Below are 20,203 nucleotides of genomic sequence, written 5' to 3' on the forward strand. Positions count from 1 at the left end.
TAATTGAAATACATTCCAGGTGACTACCTCATGAAGCTGGTTGAGAGAATGCCAAGAGTGTGCAAAGCTGTCATCAAGGCAAAGGGTGGCTATTTTTAAGAATCTCAAATATAAAATATATTTTGATTTGTTTAACACTTTTTTAGTTACTACATGATTCCATATGTGTTATTTCATAGTTTTGATGTCTTCACTATTATTCTACAATGTAGAAAATAGTAAAAAATAAATATTAGAAAAACCCTTGAATGAGTAGGTGTGTCCAAACTTTTGACTGGTACTGTATATATGAGATATCTTCAGAGTATAGCGATATTTCCATTATTCTATTATTATACAGTATTAATGTTATTTTCATTCATAAATTGTGACTGTTATTATGACAGACAAATGTAAGGGCACAACATGATTAGAAACAAGCAATCATAAAATTCACCATTAACGTCATATTTATTGTTATTTAGTTACTCAATAAAACATATACAGATATATACAATATGCAGGAAAACAGACGACTGCACTTTACATATTATTAAAAAAAGAAAACAAAAAAGAAACAGTTCGTAAGATGCCGTCACAGGCCTCCATCTATTGTTTCAGGAATTCAAATTCAACAGAAGCTTTATTTAAAGGTTACAAGATTGCCTAACACACAGCAAATGTTCTCTTATTTTACATGTGCAATACCAATATTCCTTTTTCAATTCCCTTATTAAATGGTTCCTTGACCTCCCCTACAGTTTACATTGGCTGTATTGTATAACTGTGTTGGAGCCCAAGCTAAATAGAAGAGGAAATAAATGAAAGAGAGGAATTTGTATTCAGAAATCCCTTTTTGCAGATACCCACACCAAAAATAAACTATTTCTCTCTCCATCTCCCTCCCACTCTTCCTCCCCCTGTTTCAGGGTCCAGGCCAGTTCTATTGGACCAGGAGGGTGGCCTGTGAGTTTGTGAGGTACGGTGGCTCAAAGGGCCCAAATCTCATCAGGTTCCTCTGTCTCTGGGTGACAATGGGCTTCCCAGGCCTGAGGGAGAGGTCCTGGTGAGAGGGCTGCTCTCCTCCCCCTGTACCCCTGAGAGCCATGGGAGGGAGGAAGGTCTGGTTCACACACATATCCTCCAAACTCTGGCTGACAAAGACGGCCAGAGTCCCTCAATGGTTCAGTATGGGTCAGGGTGGCTCTGCTTGAGGCCATACCCAAGCCCAGGCTCAGTGATCTATACACTAGGCTGGGGGCAGGTGTGGTGGGTAGTACCACCTCCAACCCACAGAGAGAACCATGGCTAGGAGGTAAAAGTACAGGGTACAGCTGGTGAGGATGGGGTTTTAATCACAGAGCTCCCAAATACTAAGAGACTACTTTCATTTCTAAAGAATGTAACTGAACAGAGATTCAACACTGCTATCCCAATACAGCCAAGGACATTTTGTCTTTCTGTTTTTTCTGTTTTAGTTTTTTCCTTTCCTCCATTGATATTTCTCCTGTTTTCTTCCAAAAACAACAGAAAAACTAAAATAATTGATTTGAGGTTTTCCAGATGTGGGCACCACTGAATAGAGCCCAAGCTGTATAGTCCAGCGATGCATGAGTGAGTGTGTATGTGTTTGTGTCCAAGAGTGTGTGTGAGTTGGTGTGTGTGAATGAGCTTGTATATGTCCTTCTCTCCCTGAACAGGCGAGAGCCAATGCAGTCGCATCATTATCAATACCTTTACGTCATTCTCTCTCTCTCTCTCTCTCTCTCTCTCTCTCTCTCTCTCTCTCTCTCCCCCCCCCCCCTCTATCCCTCTCTCTCCCCCTCTCTCCCTCTCTCTCCCCCTCTCTCCCCCTCTCTCGGTTGTGTTCAGGTCAGGGCTGCCACAAAGGTCCCAAAGCGGTTGGAGATGTCCGAGTGCAGGGAGCGCCAGGAGGAGACGGGCCCCCCTCGGCCCTTACTGTCCCCCAGCTCATCTGTGCAGTGGACGGACAGGCACTGCAGGTGGCTCCCCCCATTGCCCCCTCCGGGCCCCGGGACCCCTACTCCAGCCTTACTCTGAGACAGCTCTGAATCTGCACAGGAGAAACAAACACAGAGAGAGGAGAGGGTTAGTGAGTGGGCCAGCACTAAGGATACATTAAGGATACATTAATTAATCATCAGCAACCAAAATAAACATATTCGGTTAATATGTCAACACTAGAATTAATCATAAAATCCCTTATATAAATTAGATCATAATTCTCACATCCCACTCAAAATCTGTGCAGTAAAATTACCTCAAAAACACATCTCCTTCTCCCTCTCCCACCCTGCTGGCTGAAAAAGGACAATGCTCTAAACCCATCCCCCACCTTCTTCTTGCCTGTGATGACCACACAGACACACACACACACACATTCAGTCCCGGTCACCCGTGCAAATGGGGAACGCTCCTCCCTAACCTATGGTCATGAGGTCAGAGGGCTGTGAGGAGGCTGACCTTTAACTCTGCATGACCCAATTTACTGGTATAATGACCCTGCTGCAGTATCGACCCCACGTCACCAAGGTGTCAAACACATATTAAATGGAAGCACCAAGCTTCCAGAAAATCCATAAATAGTTTTATCGAAGGTTGTATCAAAATCAGCCGTGCGATTCTAGAGGGACATGGGGAACGCTGACGGTTGAGATGTATAACCCATCCTCCGAGTCAAATCGCTTGCGCCGTGTAAGAAAACATTTGCGAGAGGAAGATTGACGAGGACAGAAAGTGCTAGGCTAAATTATACGCAAAAGCACGGCGTCACACGTCATCTGCCATGATATAGACCCACAGCATTCTGAGAGAGTAGGAGGGGCAGGAAGGAGAGAGGGGAGAGGAGTTAGAGGTGGAGATGAAGATGAAGAAAAAGGAAAAGAGAGCGGCGGTTGTCAGACTCTTACTATCGCTGGTTTCAGTAAGCCCCATTGGTGACTACAGCATTGCATCATGCGTTTGGGGTCTGCCTCCAAGCACGCTCTGAGCATTCTAATAAAAAGAGTGTGTGAACATGGTGGATACCTGCTGTAAAAATCAAATCAGGCTATTCCCATCTGTCCTTAGCACTCAAAACACCGTTCTGCTGTGTTCCTCAGCCCCAGGTTGTTACTACTGCAACGACAAAGACGTTTGTCTTTTAGTGGGAGCGTAGCCGCAGAGACAGACAGGCTCTAAATAGCTCAGACATGCTGAGGTACAGGCGTCAGAGACGGGAGAGACTATGATACACACTCTGCTCTAGGCACAGGGCCTGAACATCACACCACCACTACTCTGATCTGAACACCTCTCTACTCAACAAAGTGACAGAACAGAAAGAGAGAGAAGACGCTAAAAAATACTCTGACCTCAAAACAGTCTCTGTGTCACACTCTCCTTTTATCTCTTCCCAAATACTTTTTGGTTTCTCTCACTCTCTCTGTATATATTTCTCCCTCCCTTTGCTTCCCTGGAGCAACTATGACACAGTGTTTACAACACACAGCCAGAGAAACAAGGCCAGGGCAGGACAGAGTGAAGGGAAGGAGGCAGGGTGGACAGGCTAGGGCTGGAAAGGCAGGGAGGTAGTGAGGCAGCCCTGACCCCCAGCCTGTCTGGGCCACGACCACTGGAATGGAAAAGCGGAGGGATTTGGTAAAAGGTCACACAGCCAAGCTCCCGCATCTCTCTCCCTCCTCCTCCCCACAAATCACCCAAGGACTCTGGAGACTAAGCAGAGCGACAGTGGGGGAGAGAGGAAGGCAGAGGGGGAGGGGACGGAGTGTGGGGTGTGGGGATTAGTGGTGACGGTGGCAAGGGCCAGCGTTTGCCAGAGGGACCTGCCATACACCTCTGCATGGATGACACCCACACTCAGTGAGCCTGGACCACAACCCCCTCTCCCCGTGCTTCCTCCTACCCCCCCACTCCCACCCCCAGCACTGTGCCCTCCAGCACCCGCCGACAGCCCATGGTAGCTGGGCACAGCAGGGTCCACACCGGCCTGAATAGGCAGCCAAGCGTTCCCCTGGCTCTCTGCTGACACACAGCAATCTGACAACACAGCCACAAAACACACCGCCAACCACCGCCACTGCTGCCATATCCACACCAGCCCTCAGCTGCCGCTCCACACACATGCACGCACACACACACACACACAGTCTGCATGGTCCCAAAACAGACAGACATGGCCCCCAGCCTCATACATGCAAGGACAAGGACTGTAAACACGCAGTAAAAGCATCCACAGAGCTTACTCATACTCAATACATACACAGACACACTGTCATCCACTCCCACTGTCCCAGAGCCATGCTCAGATGTGAGTTCATGTGACCACGTTACTTTATTTATCAAAATAAAAACATTAGCATTACCAATGATATCTGTTCACAAAAAATACTTTCACATAAATAATAATTTACAATGTAGTGATTGCCATCAGTTTCCAAGTAAAAAAAATAAAAAAAATAATAATCAAAACACTGTACCTCTCAAATTGTATTATTACAAACTGAAAAATGTTGGCCTTTTACATTTTCTTAGAAAAAATACAAAGCTCTCCATTTAAGGAGTAAGCCAGGCAATCGTAGTGTATCTGTGGATATTTCTAGGTAATACCCTGGGAGCCGAAAGAGATGGGATTTTGGTGGAAAATCTACACGCTACACTTAAATGTTAAGCATTATCCACGGCAGCATATTTGTTCAAAAGTGGAAACGGCAGTGTGAAATTCTACATCACACAGGCCTAAATCCCAAATCACCGTGACATTTTACAAGCTGTGGAATCTTTTTTCAATAAAACCTTGTTAAGGCTGTTCAATGACTCGCATTATTTTGCCATGCAGTGTACTGTTCATATCCACAGTAATATCTCAATGATAGACTATTCATGTGGGAGAACGAATGTTTAGCATCATCACACAATAAAGAAGAAAACGATAACACCACAACCAACTAAGCTGAACCACAAATACAGTTAAATATCCCTAACCATATTACAAGTCAGAAAAGATAACCATGGCAATTCAAATGCTCCGTTTTTTTTATACACCTCTATTCCTCTACTCTTTCTAAAAGTGATGTAATTCCGTGTGATTTACAGTGTGACTCCTCCACGTAGGCTTATAGAGCCGTCTAACAGACACACAGACACAGCTCGTGACGATATACACAGATGAACAACGCTTTCCACACTGCTCTGTTTCCGTTTCTCTGTCTGGCTGACACCAATATGTCGCAGAGCTGACGGCCTGAATCTAGTGCACGTCATGCCATCAGTTCTCTAAGTCTGTAAACAACACTGGGAAGGAATCCTTATTAAACGACACGAAATGTAATATTCTCACAATCTAACTATAAATGTCAAGGTAAACATTTTATTAAACGATTAATGTAAACTGATGACGATAATGGTAATTATTATGTTGTAAATGCATTTGAAAATGAAGTATTAGCTAAATGTACATTGTGTGCCAAGTCCTTGTGCAGGTGTGTGCATTAGAAATAAAGTGTATGCTAAATAAGACTGTGTGTATGTGTGTCTTCATGTTCGCTGGTCTCTCTTTCGGAGCCGGAGAATTTCACAGAGCCTTCATATTGATTTCCCAGGCCCCAGTATCCCATGCGGCAGCCCTCTGCCCATTCGATCCCAAGCTATACTTCCATGAAGACACTTCACCTTTAACCCCGTGCTCCCCGGGGCTCGACCTCAGCCTCACTGAACACAAACCAGCCCAATCAGCCCTCACCGCTCTCTGATAAAAACACCCAGAGGCTGCTCCTATGACAGTGAGTGAATTCAGGTCAGATTCCTTTAGCATAACAACCATAGAATTTAGAAATTAGAATACTAATGTAATTTAATAGGATCTCTATGATAAAAACTAACACCATGGGAGAAGATTCTAAGTTCGGGAGCACAATGCACACATCACAATGCACAGATACAAAATCTGTTTTTTCGACAATCTAAGGAGTGATGGTAAAGAACACAGAAAAATGATGTAATATTTCTGTTATCTATACAGCATACTTGAAAGGTTGGTCATTTAGGACTTTAACACTTTTCCTGAAGACTCACGGTACCTTAGAGCAGGGTCTGTGATCCGGTGCCTCAGGTACTAGCTACTGCACTTAGCAGACCGACCAGCAGAGCAATAAGGCTTCACATTAAATCACAATCACAAAACAATATACAAAATCATTAAGTTATCTGCTTTCAACTAGGTTGGTGAGTGGCAACAGGAATTTGTGTGTGAGGAATACTTGAACTACTGGAGGTATAACCCAGGTATCTGATGGTGGCCTGGGGGGTTGGTAGTTGGGGTGAGGGAGTATGGCATGGGAGGCCTTCTCCGACCCCCACTCCACCCCACAGCCACAGGTTGACTTTTCCCCTCAGAGAAGGGTGGATATGGAGCAGGGCACATTTCTCAAGCAAGGGCACAGGGGTTATTTTGGTTTGAATTTCCTCTCTGTTCCCTGGCCTGCAACAAGAAGGAAAAAAACTTGCCCAGGCAGGCCTTGGCCCGGTCGCTCCTCCTCACCCCTTCTCTAGTACACTCTCTCCCCTCAGCCATCCCCTCGTACACACACACCTTCCCCTCAGGCCGCAAGACGCGCTTAGGAAACTAGACACAAAAGGGAACACAGGAAGTGATTTAGTACCTCCTGCATAAATCAAAACCATGTCCAGGACCTGTCATCCATGTCATCCAAGTAGGTGACATATTGATCTACGTCTCGCTCTCTATTTTGTTTCAGCCCGTCACTACACACTCTGTTTATGTATTTTTGTCCCATTTGGAAACCCCTACCACTCATGAAAACAGTGGAAATGTAGGGATTAGGAGCATCTGCTAGGGAGGGGCTGGGAGAGGAGGGGGATCGGAAGGGGTTTAGGGGGCTGACTTGGTCAGCCACAACATTTAACATACAATCCATATTTCAGCTAGTCCTCAATATGGGACGTTAGGTGGTCAATTCAAGGAATGTTACACTTTCTCTTCATGTCTTTCTATGTGATAGAAATTATTTACCACTTGAAATCCAAATGACTGAATATAATTGCCTGAAATAATAATCATCCTTTAATTAATTAATTAATTGACCCTTGATTGAAGAAAATAAAGATTTACTTGAAAATTTACATAATAATGTCTTCAAAATAATGAGCACTGGTTGCACAATTATAATTTTTTATATTAAATATAACCAATCCTTTTCCATTTCCAAGATAACAACACAACGTTTAAAAGAACACAATGATAAAACTGTAAACAAAATCTCTATAATTATTGAGTTAAAAGTCATAGTGCTGTGTAGTATAATGACAGTATTAAGATTTAGTGATGACAGTTCCACTGTTGAAAAGACTCAAATGTGCTGTTTAAAAAATCAGAACTATTGTTTCTAACATCCAAGTATTTAAACTGACACGAAAAAAATACATAAATGAGGAAAGTCCAGAGGATGGAACTGGGGAGAAAATTTAAGATTTATTTTCTCTCTTTCTCTCTTTACAGTGAGGCAAATGACAGCCATTACCATCCTGCTCGACCTCGCAAGTCGAAACCTAAGATGTTCCCAGAAAAAAGGGAAACTTCTTTCCATCTCTCTCGCTTTCGCTAGCACTCGATCAGTCTCTCCTCCTCTCTCCCAAGAGAAACAGCTCTGGTGTCAGAACTCATTTGTCAATTTTTCAATACGAATTAAAGACATCTGACGACTACCTGTATGCCAAATAACATAACTGCTGCTGGCGGCATGACAACACCTCCACACACACACACACCGCATAGTAGCGTTAGCATGGTACACCTCTGCTGAACAGAGGGAGTGTTAAGGATTATAGTCTATTTCATTGATAAAGACAACTTGCATTTCTCACAAACTATGATAAAATCATCTCTACAGGGATTGTTGGTAGCTACAAAAATATATAATTTTCTACAGTAATAGTAGATGCCTTGTTTTAGTCTTTTCCAGTCTCTCTGGGCACTGGCTTATTAAGACCCTGGACATTAGGAAACGTGTCACATACATCCAGCCAACCGGAGCCTCTGGTGCCCACCCCCCCACCCCCCATACCATGCATCTCCCAGACAAACTCAGCCTTCCATTCCAAGGGGAATATTCACACACACACACAGACAAGTTTGATTTTATTTCAGCGCTCTTCCCCAGGGAAAACAAAACACCGGATGAGCTGCTATTTTGAAGAGTCAGTCCAGCTAGCAAAAGGACTGGCACCTTTGTTCAACCTTTTCTCTCTACATCAGTCACAAAGAAATGTTTTAACACGCCTCCTTTGACTGTCACTGGTGGTAAATGTCTTGCAAAGCAAAGGCCTCAGCATTCAGTGGATACACACATACACAGTAACATCTAGAAGAAACAAAATATTCAAACTAGATTTTACACACTCAAAACTACAAGCAGAAACCATTAAATGTCCTGTTCTGAGCTGCAATATCTATAAAACAGAAGACTACACACTTCTCCACAGCTTAACTATGCTGCTACTGCACTCAGCTGGGCCGGTATTATACATGCTAGCAGCTCATGGAAAACTGCTTGTCATCAGTAGTACTGATAATTACAAATATATTGGGGTCTACTGTGCATTTACTACATACTAGTGGGGGTTGTACTTGAAGCAGGCCAAACTGACGTAAAGCAGGCCAAACTGACATAAAGCTAAAATAAGTTGTGATGAACCCTGACATAACTAGTCAGATACTTTTATCATACTGTGATAAATTCTCAGAGCTGGAACTTAGAGAAGTGTGAGTACAAGGAACTATTTCCATTTCACTACAAGTGAGAGAGTTTATTCCAGCATACACCTGAGCAAAGGTCTGAAACCAAAAGCCTGTGACCAAGTCTGCATAAATCAAACATTATGTCTACAGCTGACAAACCCACACTATCGAGTTTCCATGTCTTCATCACACACACATACACCTCTGGTCCCTCCAGCAGCTAGGCTCATTTGCATGCATCTCATATTTGTCTTAGCCCCAGAAACTGTCAATGGGGGGTAAGGGAGAACACACACACACACTTACATGGTGAAAGCAGTCCTAATGCCCACTGATTCTTGCTGATAGTGTAGGAATTGTGTGATATTCTTTCAACCCTAGGGATCAATTCACAAAGGAAGACAGAAATTACTTTGTGAAGAGACAGAAGAAAATAAACGCATATTATACCAAAAAAGGTGAAAAGGTCCAATGTAACATGTCTCAAAGTCTGCACTTTTGTGCCGTTTACGGCTATAGCTACAATATGTTTAATATTAATATTTAATTTTAATTTAATAATTTAATATGCCATTTAGCAGACGCTTTTATCCAAAGCGACTTACAGTCATGTGTGCATACATTTTTACGTATGGGTGGTCCCGGGGATCGAACCCACTACCCTGCTGTTACAAGCGCCATGCTCTACCAATTGAGCTACAGAGGACCACAAAAGACAGACACACACACACCTCACTTGCCTTCTGTATCCTCACTAGCCTCTCTGTATCTGTCAATAACCAAGTAAACTCACAGAAGGTGCCAGAGGATGAATTGGCACTTTTGATAACAATATTACCAGGGCTAATTGCTATGATTATGATAATGATAATGATTGTTATTACTGCAGTATGGGAGAGTGCAGACAGCGCTACGCTGTGTGTTGTTAAGGAAGTCAATACGCAACGACTTGCAAGGAGGGATCTGGAACATGGACCGCCCCAAGCTGTTTTCTCTTCCTTCAACCAAATGTCAATCACATCTATTTTCTGCTTTAAGAAAGGAAAAAAGGGAAATAAAAATTACTCATGTGATTTACGAGTTGTCGCCGGAGTGAAATGTCAATACGATAAGTATGATTTCAATAAACTAACAGAGGTGGGAAGGTGGGGTGGTCTTATAGAAATATTCTTCTTTCTTCCTAGGTCTCTTTAGGTGGCATGTCAATACGCCTGTTGCACTGGATTAAATTGCCTCCTAATCAAGGTGTCTAAGCAGGAAAAGTCCCCACTCTACCCACTGCTCTCCTATACCTGCCAACAGCAAGCCAGCGCATGCACTAACTTATAGTCATTCCACCACCACTAGAACAGTCACTCTGTTGCATGAGACAGCGTATTAATCCAGAGGACATATCCTAGCACAGTATGTACAAAGTGATAACACACACCGTAAATAACACAACTTTCACTGTGTGGTCAAAACTGAAGCAAAAACTCTAGAAAATAAAACCAACTGAATCATTTCCTAGGGCGACAAGTTGCTTGTTATCAAGAGTGTGCAGGTCTTTCAGAACAAACCGTCAGGTCCTGGCTATAATATAAGGAGCAGAGAGGAAGAGAGGAAGAGAGGAAGAGAGGAAGAGAGGAAGAGAGGAAGAGAGTATAAGAAGACGAGATGGAAAAAAGGAGATGAAAAAAAGGAGGGGGAAATGTATTCTCATAATTTTGGTGAAAACGCAGCCAAGTTCCTTCGCTTCACATATACAACCACAGGCATATGGAGGCCATATATGGGCCTCATGCCTACAGTAGACATTACTATGTCTTAGTGAATAGCTTTGGCGGAATGGTAGCTTATCACACAGACAGGATACGCTATGGATGGGTCCAATGGGGGCAGTTACTGACAAACATATCAGTCTCTAAACAACCACAGTAGGAACTCATACAGGGAGAGCTGAGACACACAGGGTGAACAGACATCAACACAGAAAATACAACACAACACACTCCCAAACAGGCAAGCTGGACTTTCTCATTATCTATCCTCAATCTCATATTTTTCTTTAACATTATTGTAATGGTAGTTAAACCATAGAAGCTATAGAATTACCTGTATAATGCAACAACATTATCAAATTCCATATTCCTATGAGGCACTTCTGACACCAAGTTCTGGCCTGAAAACATCACCCACTGGCTCCATTAACAATGTATCTGAGAATACAGTCTGTTCTGTGATCCCAACTCTTGCACTGGCTGAGACCTCACCTATAGTCACAGAGCCCCAAACACCACAGCTCCTTTCCTCCCCATGCCACTACCACCCGTATCCCTGCTATAGACACAGGGAGGCCTATTGCCAAATGTCACTGCAACCATCCCCCTCCCCAAATAAACAGAGGCCCATAACCCACCTGTCTCAATTGGGCAGTTAAACTCAACTTCAAGTAAAAACACTGAATGCAGTCTATAAAGCGCCCAAGTAACACAATCACTCAGGACTCCCACTATTAAAGCTGTTCCCAGGATGTCAGGACCTACGCAGACCCCCACCTCCTCCCCAGCTTCAGGACACTGTGATGGGGGTTAGGACAGGGGCATGAAGACAGATACCAGGAGAGCGGGTTGCCACAATATTAAACTAAATTGGTGTTAGTGGTGCACAATACCACTGGTGCACAACACCTACAAAGGTGTCATATGATCAACTCCGAGGGTGACATGGAGAAATTAGCAAAATGCAGAAAGAAATGTAACTTCAATACAAAATAGCCATATGATCAGACCATGTGTGCGTTTAGCTAAATGTGCTGTGTACTCAATCGAAATGTGTGATCTTAAAACATTTTTATTGATAAGCCACATCATACAGGAATAAAAAGGAACATGATGAAATTGTGTGATAAAAAATGTGTTATTTCTAAATTGTAGACCAGCTATCATTAGCATTACAACATTATTATTATTACTATTATATAGGCTAACTATAAGTTATCTTGTGAATTGTACTGAGAACCTTGATAACAAACAAGACAATTCAAAAATAAAAATAAATGATTTGATAAACTGTCACTGTAACTCCAGGCTCAGGCAATGACTATTAGTGTTCACCTGTTAACCAGCTGGTGGACTTGCAACAAGACATCAGAAACAAACATAAATAGTTTCCACAGATATTACTACATTCATCAATATTTTATTTCACTTCTACACAGCTCAAGTTCAAAGTTCTATGACAGGGGTGTCAAACTCATTCCATGAAGGGTCGAGTGTCTGCGGTGTTTTTTTTTTTTCCTTTCAATTAAGACCTAGACAACCAGGTGCGGGGAGTTCCTTACTAATTAGTGACCTTAATTTGTCAATCAAGTACGGGTAGAGCGAAAACCCGCAGACACTCGGCCCTCCATGGAATGAGTTTGACACGTGTTCTATGAAATCTTCCAAAATAACTTTCAGAATTCCGGCCTTCAGCATTTTCCAAGAGAATATAACTGTTAATCGACTGTGCCTATAGGGGTAATATTTACTAGCCTACTGAATATATGCAACTAAAACCATAAGGCCCTATTTATGTTTATCTGCAACTTAGCGTTTCATTGACTGCATAGGATTTTGCGCGTCTCTGAAACCCATCCAATTCAATCTGAAAATCCAGCAACACACCTCAACCCTTTTTCATCTTTGCCGTCTGCAGCACTCAAATGGAAACTGTCAAGATCCGTGATTTGTGCTAACTAGCTATCGATCGCGCCGAATTGCATACGTTTTGTGCTTGCAAGGATCGGAATTGAGGAAGGAAAAAATGTGCGGGGATAGGAGAGACTGGAGAGAAATACTTTAACAAAATCGAAGTGGCCCCTGTTGCTGTTGCTGTGCATTTTCTGAAGAATAAGTGCGCCTTGCTACACATGGATCTTGAAAAAATGAACTATGGACAGAGCGAGAATGTGGCTGCCTGGTCTGGTTGACTGCTCTGCCTCCTAAACAATGCGCTTTGACTCCATATTCCGTGCCCTGCGCCCCCCTCTCCTCTCTGCTCCCGCAGTTAGCCAGAACAAAGGGATAGTGAATACGCGCTGGGGGCTACCTATTCACATGATAAAATGAGTTTTGTTGGCTCGTCTCTGGCGTGGCGATTTAATAACGTCTCACTGCGACCTACCGCCTTTTGCAGCACTGACCGACTACCATTTCAATCTATTTATAGATTTTCAAATGCCTATAGAAAAAAAGAGTGGCCTCAGAAAAAAATATAAAGAAACAAAAGACATTACAATTGCACAGAAAAATAAAATACGACAAAACCAGCGATATTGAATTCAATTTTTAAATATTAATTTGAAGTAGGCTTTGATTGATGGAGGAGCAGTCAATAAAAAGTAACTTCAGCACTGGATTAAACTGAATTAAAAACATGTGTTATAGTAGGAAATAATAATAGGACATAATAATAATAATAATAATTATTATTATTATTATTATAATAAATACATGTTATTTAATTTCCTGTTTATGAACTAAAACAAACCAGACGCCTTAGGTATGACCGGTAATCCAAAGACAGGAGAACATTATTTGTGTTGTTTAATGTCAAACGTTGATTGACAGGTTTTCAAACCGTGTACCTAAAACGTGTAAAGTGCCAGCCAGCGTCTCTAATCACACTATACCAATTTCAACAAGCACTTCAAATTATAGGCTACAACAGTTTCGTGGTATAGGCTCCTAGAATTTACATTTGTTCGTGAAAAATAAGCATTTGTATCTCATGACCAACCTAGTTTTTCCTGAATCATTTAGGCGAAAAACTGGTTGGCAATACAATAAAACCAAAAGTTTTAAACAAATTAGAAAAAGTTTATTACAAATCCATTATTATTATTATTATTATTATTATTATTATTATTATTATTATTATTATTATTATTTTCTATTAGTATCATGTTACCATGTTCAATGCAAATCTGTTCTTCGAGGACACATCATATTTACAGAAAAAAAGTTGAGAAATAAAAAGCTTAAGATAGGCTACTCTTGTTTAGTAATATCACTCTTCTTCATCTATCCTGACAATGCTGCCCTTTCCAATAGTAGGCTAATCTAAAATCAATCCACATTCTCCAATTCCGTTTATTATCCCATAGTAATAACAAAAACAAACAGATTTGTATGGAGGGGAAATCCCGCTGTGAAAACGCATCTCCTCAGAAACCTATTAATCATCTCAGTGTAGTTGTTCACCCTAAAAACCCAGATAAAGAACCACAGGAAATGTTTACTTTTCTCGGGCTGTTCTTTTGAAGTCCCTCAACAATAGAATAAACAATAACACGCACCAAATGATAATTTAAGGATTACAATAAATCCGTTTTCAAATGTTTTCCTGATTAGTGCTATTTAAATTCGAATAGTTAAATAGCCTGTGGTCCAATAGCCTATCCCATGTGTAGGCCTATAGGCACACAGAAAAACATATTACATTATTTATGTATTTTTCTAGCCTACATATAAAACTCGAATCAAGCAAATACCTGATCTATCTTTTTCCACAGAACAGCTATGTGAAACATAGAACATTTACATTTTAGCCTCTCAAAATTCACAAAACCCCGAAGTTAACAAACAACCCTTCCCGCGGTCTACAGTGCTTTGCTTACTCAAAGACGTTGCTAGGGAGCGAGCCTGCGTATCTCCAATTCAACTCATGCAAGTTAAAATAATAATCTTATCAAAAAGATTAATGTATATTAATGTATATAATGATATCGTCCATACCACCATACTGTAGCCTACTGAGATAATCATATCCTCAGACAGAGATTTCCAAATAACTGCAGACATAGGCTACACGCACAAAGGAAGTCCTGACTTATTTTAGTCTAGCATTCATTTCATTTTCTGCTCATCGGGCATGCAAAACAACAGTGGGCTTATGTGCTGATATGTTGAGTGACAGGCCTAGAAGGGTGTGTATGTGTGTGTGTGTGTGTATATATATAAATACAGTAATAAGACAGTACTAATCAGATAGTAAAACAAAGTGAGAAATATAATCATAGAGCATATTCAATTACCTTCTTTGCTGTTATTCTGGCTCTTGTTTTTTTCCCAGGGTGCCATGGCCTTGTCATCCTCTGGCCCATCCATCAGGGCCTTGTCACTGGGCACGTACCAGGTGGCATGCTGCTCTGCCATCAGAGTGTCAAGGTCAATAGTGCCCATTGAGCCCTTCCCAGCATCCGGGCTGCAGCTCGCCAGCTCATTGTCTCCATTCTGTGAGAGACAGTCGCCACTCTTCTTCCCATTCTTCATGGCCAGGGGCTGGTTCTCTGAGATGCTGAACTGCTGGCGCTGCAGTTGGATCTGGGCCTGCAGTATCTCCAGAGGGTGGATGTCGTCCTGGCCAGAGGTGCTGGATGGAGTGCGTACCTGCTCCATCCCAGGTGTGCCAGGGTGACCAACTCCGTTGCCACCTGTCCCCACACCAGCACTCAGTCCATAGCTTTCGAGTGTCGAAGTAGTGTGATTGGTGATGTCCTGCATGCCTAGGGGCTTCTGCCCATTCATCAGGCCGTGTTCCCCCCTCTGCAGCTTGGGTGAGCCGGTGATGTGCGGGCTGCGGTTGGGCTTGGAGGCAGGGGCACCTCCTGCATCTGAGCTAGAGGACACCTCATCCTCGTTGCCGTAGTGGGCGATGACATCGTCAGGAAGATCCACACGCGGTGAGCTACTGTTAGACTTGGTGATACTCTGAATGCCACTGTCCAGAGAAGACATCAGGTCTGCCTGGTCCCCCAGCATCAGGTCACCTCCCTTTCCCCAGGAGGGGGATGGAAGGGGTTTCTCATGGGGCGTACCCCCACCCCTCTCCCCAACGCCAGCTGAAGGGGGTTGCTGGCCTGGACTTACAACAGGGTGTCCGCTGTCAGAGGACAAAAAGATCCCAGGGCTCACATGCCCACTGTCCCTTTTTCTCCTCCCTCTCCCTCTCCCATTCCCTGTTGCTGCTTTCCCCTCACTGCATGGGGTAGCGTCCATGTTGTAATTTGGGGAGAGGGCACTGGCTTCCCCCTGCAACGTCTGGTTTTGACCTGCAGGCTTAATGTTGCTATTCCCGGTGCCAGGCATCTGGCTGTTCTGGGAAGTGCCGCTCTGAAAATATTCAGGACCAGCACTGCCAGTCCCGTTTGCTGTGCTGCTATTAATGTCCTGGTCCGTCTGACTCAGTTTTCGCTTGCCCTCATTTTGGTTCTTCTTGTTGAATGTTACGTTTAGGTTGGGGGCCCCTAGGCTAGCTATCATGTTCTGGCAGGCCGTGGAAAGGGCCGCCAGGCAGCTCTGTCCAAAAACATTGTCTTTAGTGCTGGTTTTGCTAAAGTTCCCCAGGGAGAGTGCCCCAAGTTTACTGACAGAGGATCGCTGGCCTGGGGGGAACTCAGACTGTGGAGGGTAGCTCCCTGGTGAGGTGTTCACCCCCTGGGGATTGTTATGTGGTGCCCCCTGACGGTTAGCCCCTCCATAAGGAAATGTTGGTTGAGCTCCCATGGGAGGCCCGGCAGGGAAGTCAGTCGGCCGCCTCTCTGATGGTGCATTGGGGTGTCCTACCCCGGCTCCGGGGGACTGCATCTGGGAGAGATTGCCCATGTTGTTGCCAAACTGGGGGTGCATGCCAGGAGAGTGGAGGGCCTGTACGTGCCCATCTCCAGGTATCCTCATTGGCTCCTGCATGCCCATCCCATTCATGCCCGGCCTGAACATCATACCGACTCCGTTCTGCTGCAGCCCCATGTCATGGGCCACAGCCTCCCCACCCGTTACACCCATACGCCGCGACATGATCTCTCCTGGTGGGTGGGAACCGGGGAACCAGTTCTCCTGAGTTATATGAGGGTTCTGACCCTCAAAGTTGGGCATCCTGCCCCCATTCTCCCTGTCAAAGTTGGGCTGAGGCATGCTCCCCACTGGGCCTCCATGAACCATGGGGCCCGGAGGTACGTCGCCATGGTGACCCAGCTGCTGCAGGCTTGGCTGCCTCATCCTCTGCTGCTGGTTCCGAGAGGCCATCTGCTTGATCATCATGGCCGCGTTTTGCCGCTGCTGCATAGACTGCTGCTCAGGCCCAGCGTGCTGGAGTGGACCCGGGGGGAATCCATCTGTCACAGGTGGGGTGAACTCCCCAGGTAGGCCAGGGTAGGCTGAGGGAGAGAGGTGGTTCTCCATTCCCTGTGCATTGTGCATGCCACTACCCCACGTGCCACAATTCTCCCCTCCATGTGCGTTAGGGAACTCAAATCTGGGCCTTTTAGCCATGTTCATATAAGGACTGTCAAAGTGTTGCAGCCTCTGATTCGGAGGCTGTTGGGCGGGAGGAGGGGGAGCCGGCTGTTGCATATTAAACATGGGGTCCCCATAGGGGTGCAGGCCCCTATTTTCCAGTCTGTGAATAGGATATTCAAACTGGTTGTGTTGGCCAGGCATCATGACGCCACCGTCCAGCATGTTGGGGTTGGTGGAGCCCGGCTCAGACTGGGGGGGCCGGGGGAGGCCAGGGGGGCATGAGTTCTGTCGCACTATCAAACCAGCCTGCTGCTGCTGCTGTATGAGAGGGTGTCTAGCACTGACCCCCAGCTCCATCCCCACAGGAATCTTACGGCCATTCCCAAAGCGCTCAAAAAACACTCCGTGCTGTGGGGGAGGCTGAGGCTGCTGGGGCTGTGGGGGTGGCTGCTGGTGCCCTTTGGAGATGCCCTGCATACCCGGTGTCCGAGCCATGGCAGGGTTTCCAGGGAAACTGCCACCGGCCACAGGCCTTCCTGTCCCAAAGTGGGGCAGTTGAGACTCTGATTCTGAGGGGGAAAATACAGGTACTTCAAAATGTCCAGTTGGGGGCTCGCTGGGGAAATTATACTCTAATCCCTCCACAGCACCCTGATTGGGCATCCGTCGAGGCTCCAGACCATGGGTCTCTGAGGAGGAAGAGGAGGGCAGACCATGGAAGGATGCTGCCCGGTTAGGTGACTGGTCCAGGGGCAGACAGGGGGCAGGGACAGCCTGGTTGCCATTAGGGGGGCCGTTGTGCTGGAACTCAGACATGTTACCAGATCTCTGCTGCGAGAAGCCATCCCCTGCCTGGCCCTCAACAATGGGGTCAAACCCCTCTCCAAAGCCCTGCTGAGGCCCCATGCCACTGTTGTTGTAGCCCATCAATCTGCCACCATGCAGGCAGGATGATGCTGGGTCTGGGCCTCCAAAGTTCCCATTGAAATGAGGGTGGTGTTGGTGAGGGTGAGACTGGTGGCCGTGGGGATGGCCTTGATGAGGTTGCTGGTTGTTAAAAAATCCATGCATGGGTCCTTGCTGTTGCTGTTGGAGTCCGCTGCCTGCATGCATGTCCGAGTGGCCCCGCGGGTGAAAGCTGCCATACTGCTCCCCATTCATGTTCATATTGAGCCCAAGCATCGGAGGCTCGTTCAAAGGGCCCATGCCCGGCTCCACGGCTCCAGGTGGGCCTCCGGTATGAAAGCCGGGGCTTTTGTAATGGGAGCTCATGTTCAGTCTTGGCTGGTTTATGTTTCTCTCTGACTGGCCAGGGTTTATGCTATTAATCTGAGAACCAAACTGCTCCAGCCCAAACATACTTCCACGATATCAATCCCGCATGACAGCCAGCTCGCCTGGCATAGGCAGTCTAGCTTTAGTCTGTTTTTTCCGTCAATCTCCACACACAAAAAAGAGGACAAAAACGAATAGAGAAGAGAATGCCTCAATAGGCCAGATATTTTGATATCTTAAAAAGTTCTGATTTAAAACGTAGATCTTAAATCGATTCACTCACCCAATAAGTTCTCATCGTTTTTCCAATATCCAACTTGTCCCTAAAGTGTTGTGGCGAAAAGAAACGGGAGAGGACAACGAAGCAAGCAATTACAGTCTGTCCTTGCTCGTTCCCGTGTATTTCTACAGGCGTTTGGTTTATTCCTTTAATTTACAAACAATACAAAATGTTTTTCACTTCAAAAGTTTTCTATGAAAATGTCTTCTTTACAAACTTGATAAAACCCCTTCTCTGATTTATGATGACAAAGATCACAAGGCTTATCAAAATTGAAATAAACACAGAACTATTTCTTCGTCCACTTCATTATTCCAGTTCGTTGTCAAATGTCCCAGGACGCACAGTTTAGTGTCCTTTCAAGATCCCATTCTGTAGAAATCCACCGGCAACCTGCACAATTAATTCTAATTGGTCGTTGTTTTGCAATCAAAAGAAAAGACTTCCCACAGTTCTGGGTGAAATATCTTATTACTGCACTATAAGCAATTCTACAAGTCCGGAGGGAAAATCCAGCCCAGTCATGAAGGCTATCTGGAGAGCCGCTTTTGCGCCACTGTTTCCCGGAGCCTCCGGCACGCACTACCCGCACTCCACCATCACAGAGCGGCTTGACAGCATAGTCCAACCGGTCCAGGTCATGTGCCCTCCAAGCGCGCAGAAGGCGCGGAACCTCTATCGGCTCTTTCCCTCACTCTCTCACTCTGTAGGCTATAACGCACTCCTTCGGCTCCCGAGTCTGGTGTGGTCTATTCCAGCTTGGAGCGATTCACAGATAGATCACGCTCTTGTCTTGCGCTTGGCGCTGTGTGAGATCAACGCATTCAGGGAACCAGCAACAACTTTTGCATTTCTGCAACCAATTCCATCCATGAGGTCCTCGCCAATCGGAGGCTGCGGAGCGCCAGTGCCGAGGGAGGGACCATCTTTTAAGGTGGTCCAAGATGTGGATGAGAAACACAGTACGAGAGAGTAACGTCGTGTATCTTACGAGAGCGCCGTTCTCAAATAAAGTGTTTTCGAGCCCATGTCAGGTGTGTTACTTGCTCCATTGTATTTTACATTTATGATCTGTATAGCCTATGCAATTTAAACTTTTCGTTTTTTATTTGAGATCAATCTAATTGTGTGTTTTTAGAGCACATACATTTCTGAATGAATAAACGCCCATATGTTAGTACAAATTAAGCCTATGTTATTTCCTTAATTGTTGATAGAAATGGAGATGTAGGAAATTAATTTAAACTCAGTCAAAGGGAAATCGTCTCACAATAGTTTTTCTTAAACAAATGCTGGGGCACAATCACTGGCCCGGAGTTTGTATTGTTAACGCACAGCAGATTAACATTTCCATTCAGATTAACTGGACTATTACCATAACTCTGTTTACCTTATAAATTAATCATTCAAATCGCCAATTTTCTTCTGTTCATTGGAATGAAGGGGACAGCTGGCAAATTAAACGACCAAGTCAACCTTTCTAAAACTTAGACTCCTGTAATAATTATATTATTATTAAAAACTCTGAAAATAACAATCAAATGTAAATGCATCATGCTGTTTTCAGAAGCGTGATAGGCCTATCTATAGGCTAATCCTGCAACATTGCCCTCTAGGCTAATCCTGCAACAT

The 20,203-nt window shown here is 44.5% G+C and overlaps 1 protein-coding gene across 4 annotated transcripts; it reads right to left on the bottom strand.

Moving 5' to 3' along the window:
- Positions 1 to 1,778: 1,778 nt before the first annotated feature.
- Positions 1,779 to 19,463, bottom strand: LOC121530907 (transcriptional activator MN1-like). 4 transcript variants are annotated; one of them, XR_005994071.2, is made up of 4 exons: positions 14,814 to 19,463; positions 9,062 to 9,132; positions 6,539 to 6,622; positions 2,004 to 2,053 (listed from the first exon to the last, which is right to left on the bottom strand). XR_005994071.2 is itself a non-coding variant. In XM_041836271.2 (3 exons), exons 1-2 carry the CDS (start codon positions 18,373 to 18,375, stop codon positions 9,077 to 9,079), a joined length of 3,618 nt encoding a protein of 1,205 aa, XP_041692205.1. In that variant the 5' UTR covers positions 18,376 to 19,462; the 3' UTR covers positions 1,967 to 2,053; positions 9,062 to 9,076. The 4 variants fall into 4 exon arrangements, 2 of the variants coding, with proteins under 2 accessions (XP_041692204.1, XP_041692205.1); XM_041836271.2 differs by lacking the exon at positions 6,539 to 6,622 and having other exon boundaries at positions 1,967 to 2,053; positions 14,814 to 19,462; XR_005994072.2 differs by lacking the exon at positions 9,062 to 9,132 and having other exon boundaries at positions 2,005 to 2,053; positions 14,814 to 19,462.
- Between the last annotated feature and the right edge of the window lie 740 nt (positions 19,464 to 20,203).

This window comes from Coregonus clupeaformis, chromosome 18 (assembly GCF_020615455.1).
Source record: "Coregonus clupeaformis isolate EN_2021a chromosome 18, ASM2061545v1, whole genome shotgun sequence".
NCBI lineage: Eukaryota > Metazoa > Chordata > Actinopteri > Salmoniformes > Salmonidae > Coregonus > Coregonus clupeaformis.

Excerpts from the sequence above, each read along its gene's own strand:
- LOC121530907 (XM_041836270.2), bottom strand. The coding sequence starts at position 18,375 with ATGTTTGGGCTGGAGCAGTTTGGTTCTCAGATTAATAGCATAAACCCT. Across the intron at positions 2,054-14,813 it reads CCAGAATAACAGCAAAGAAG|ATTCAGAGCTGTCTCAGAGT; the intron begins GTAATTGAATAT and ends TCTCCTGTGCAG.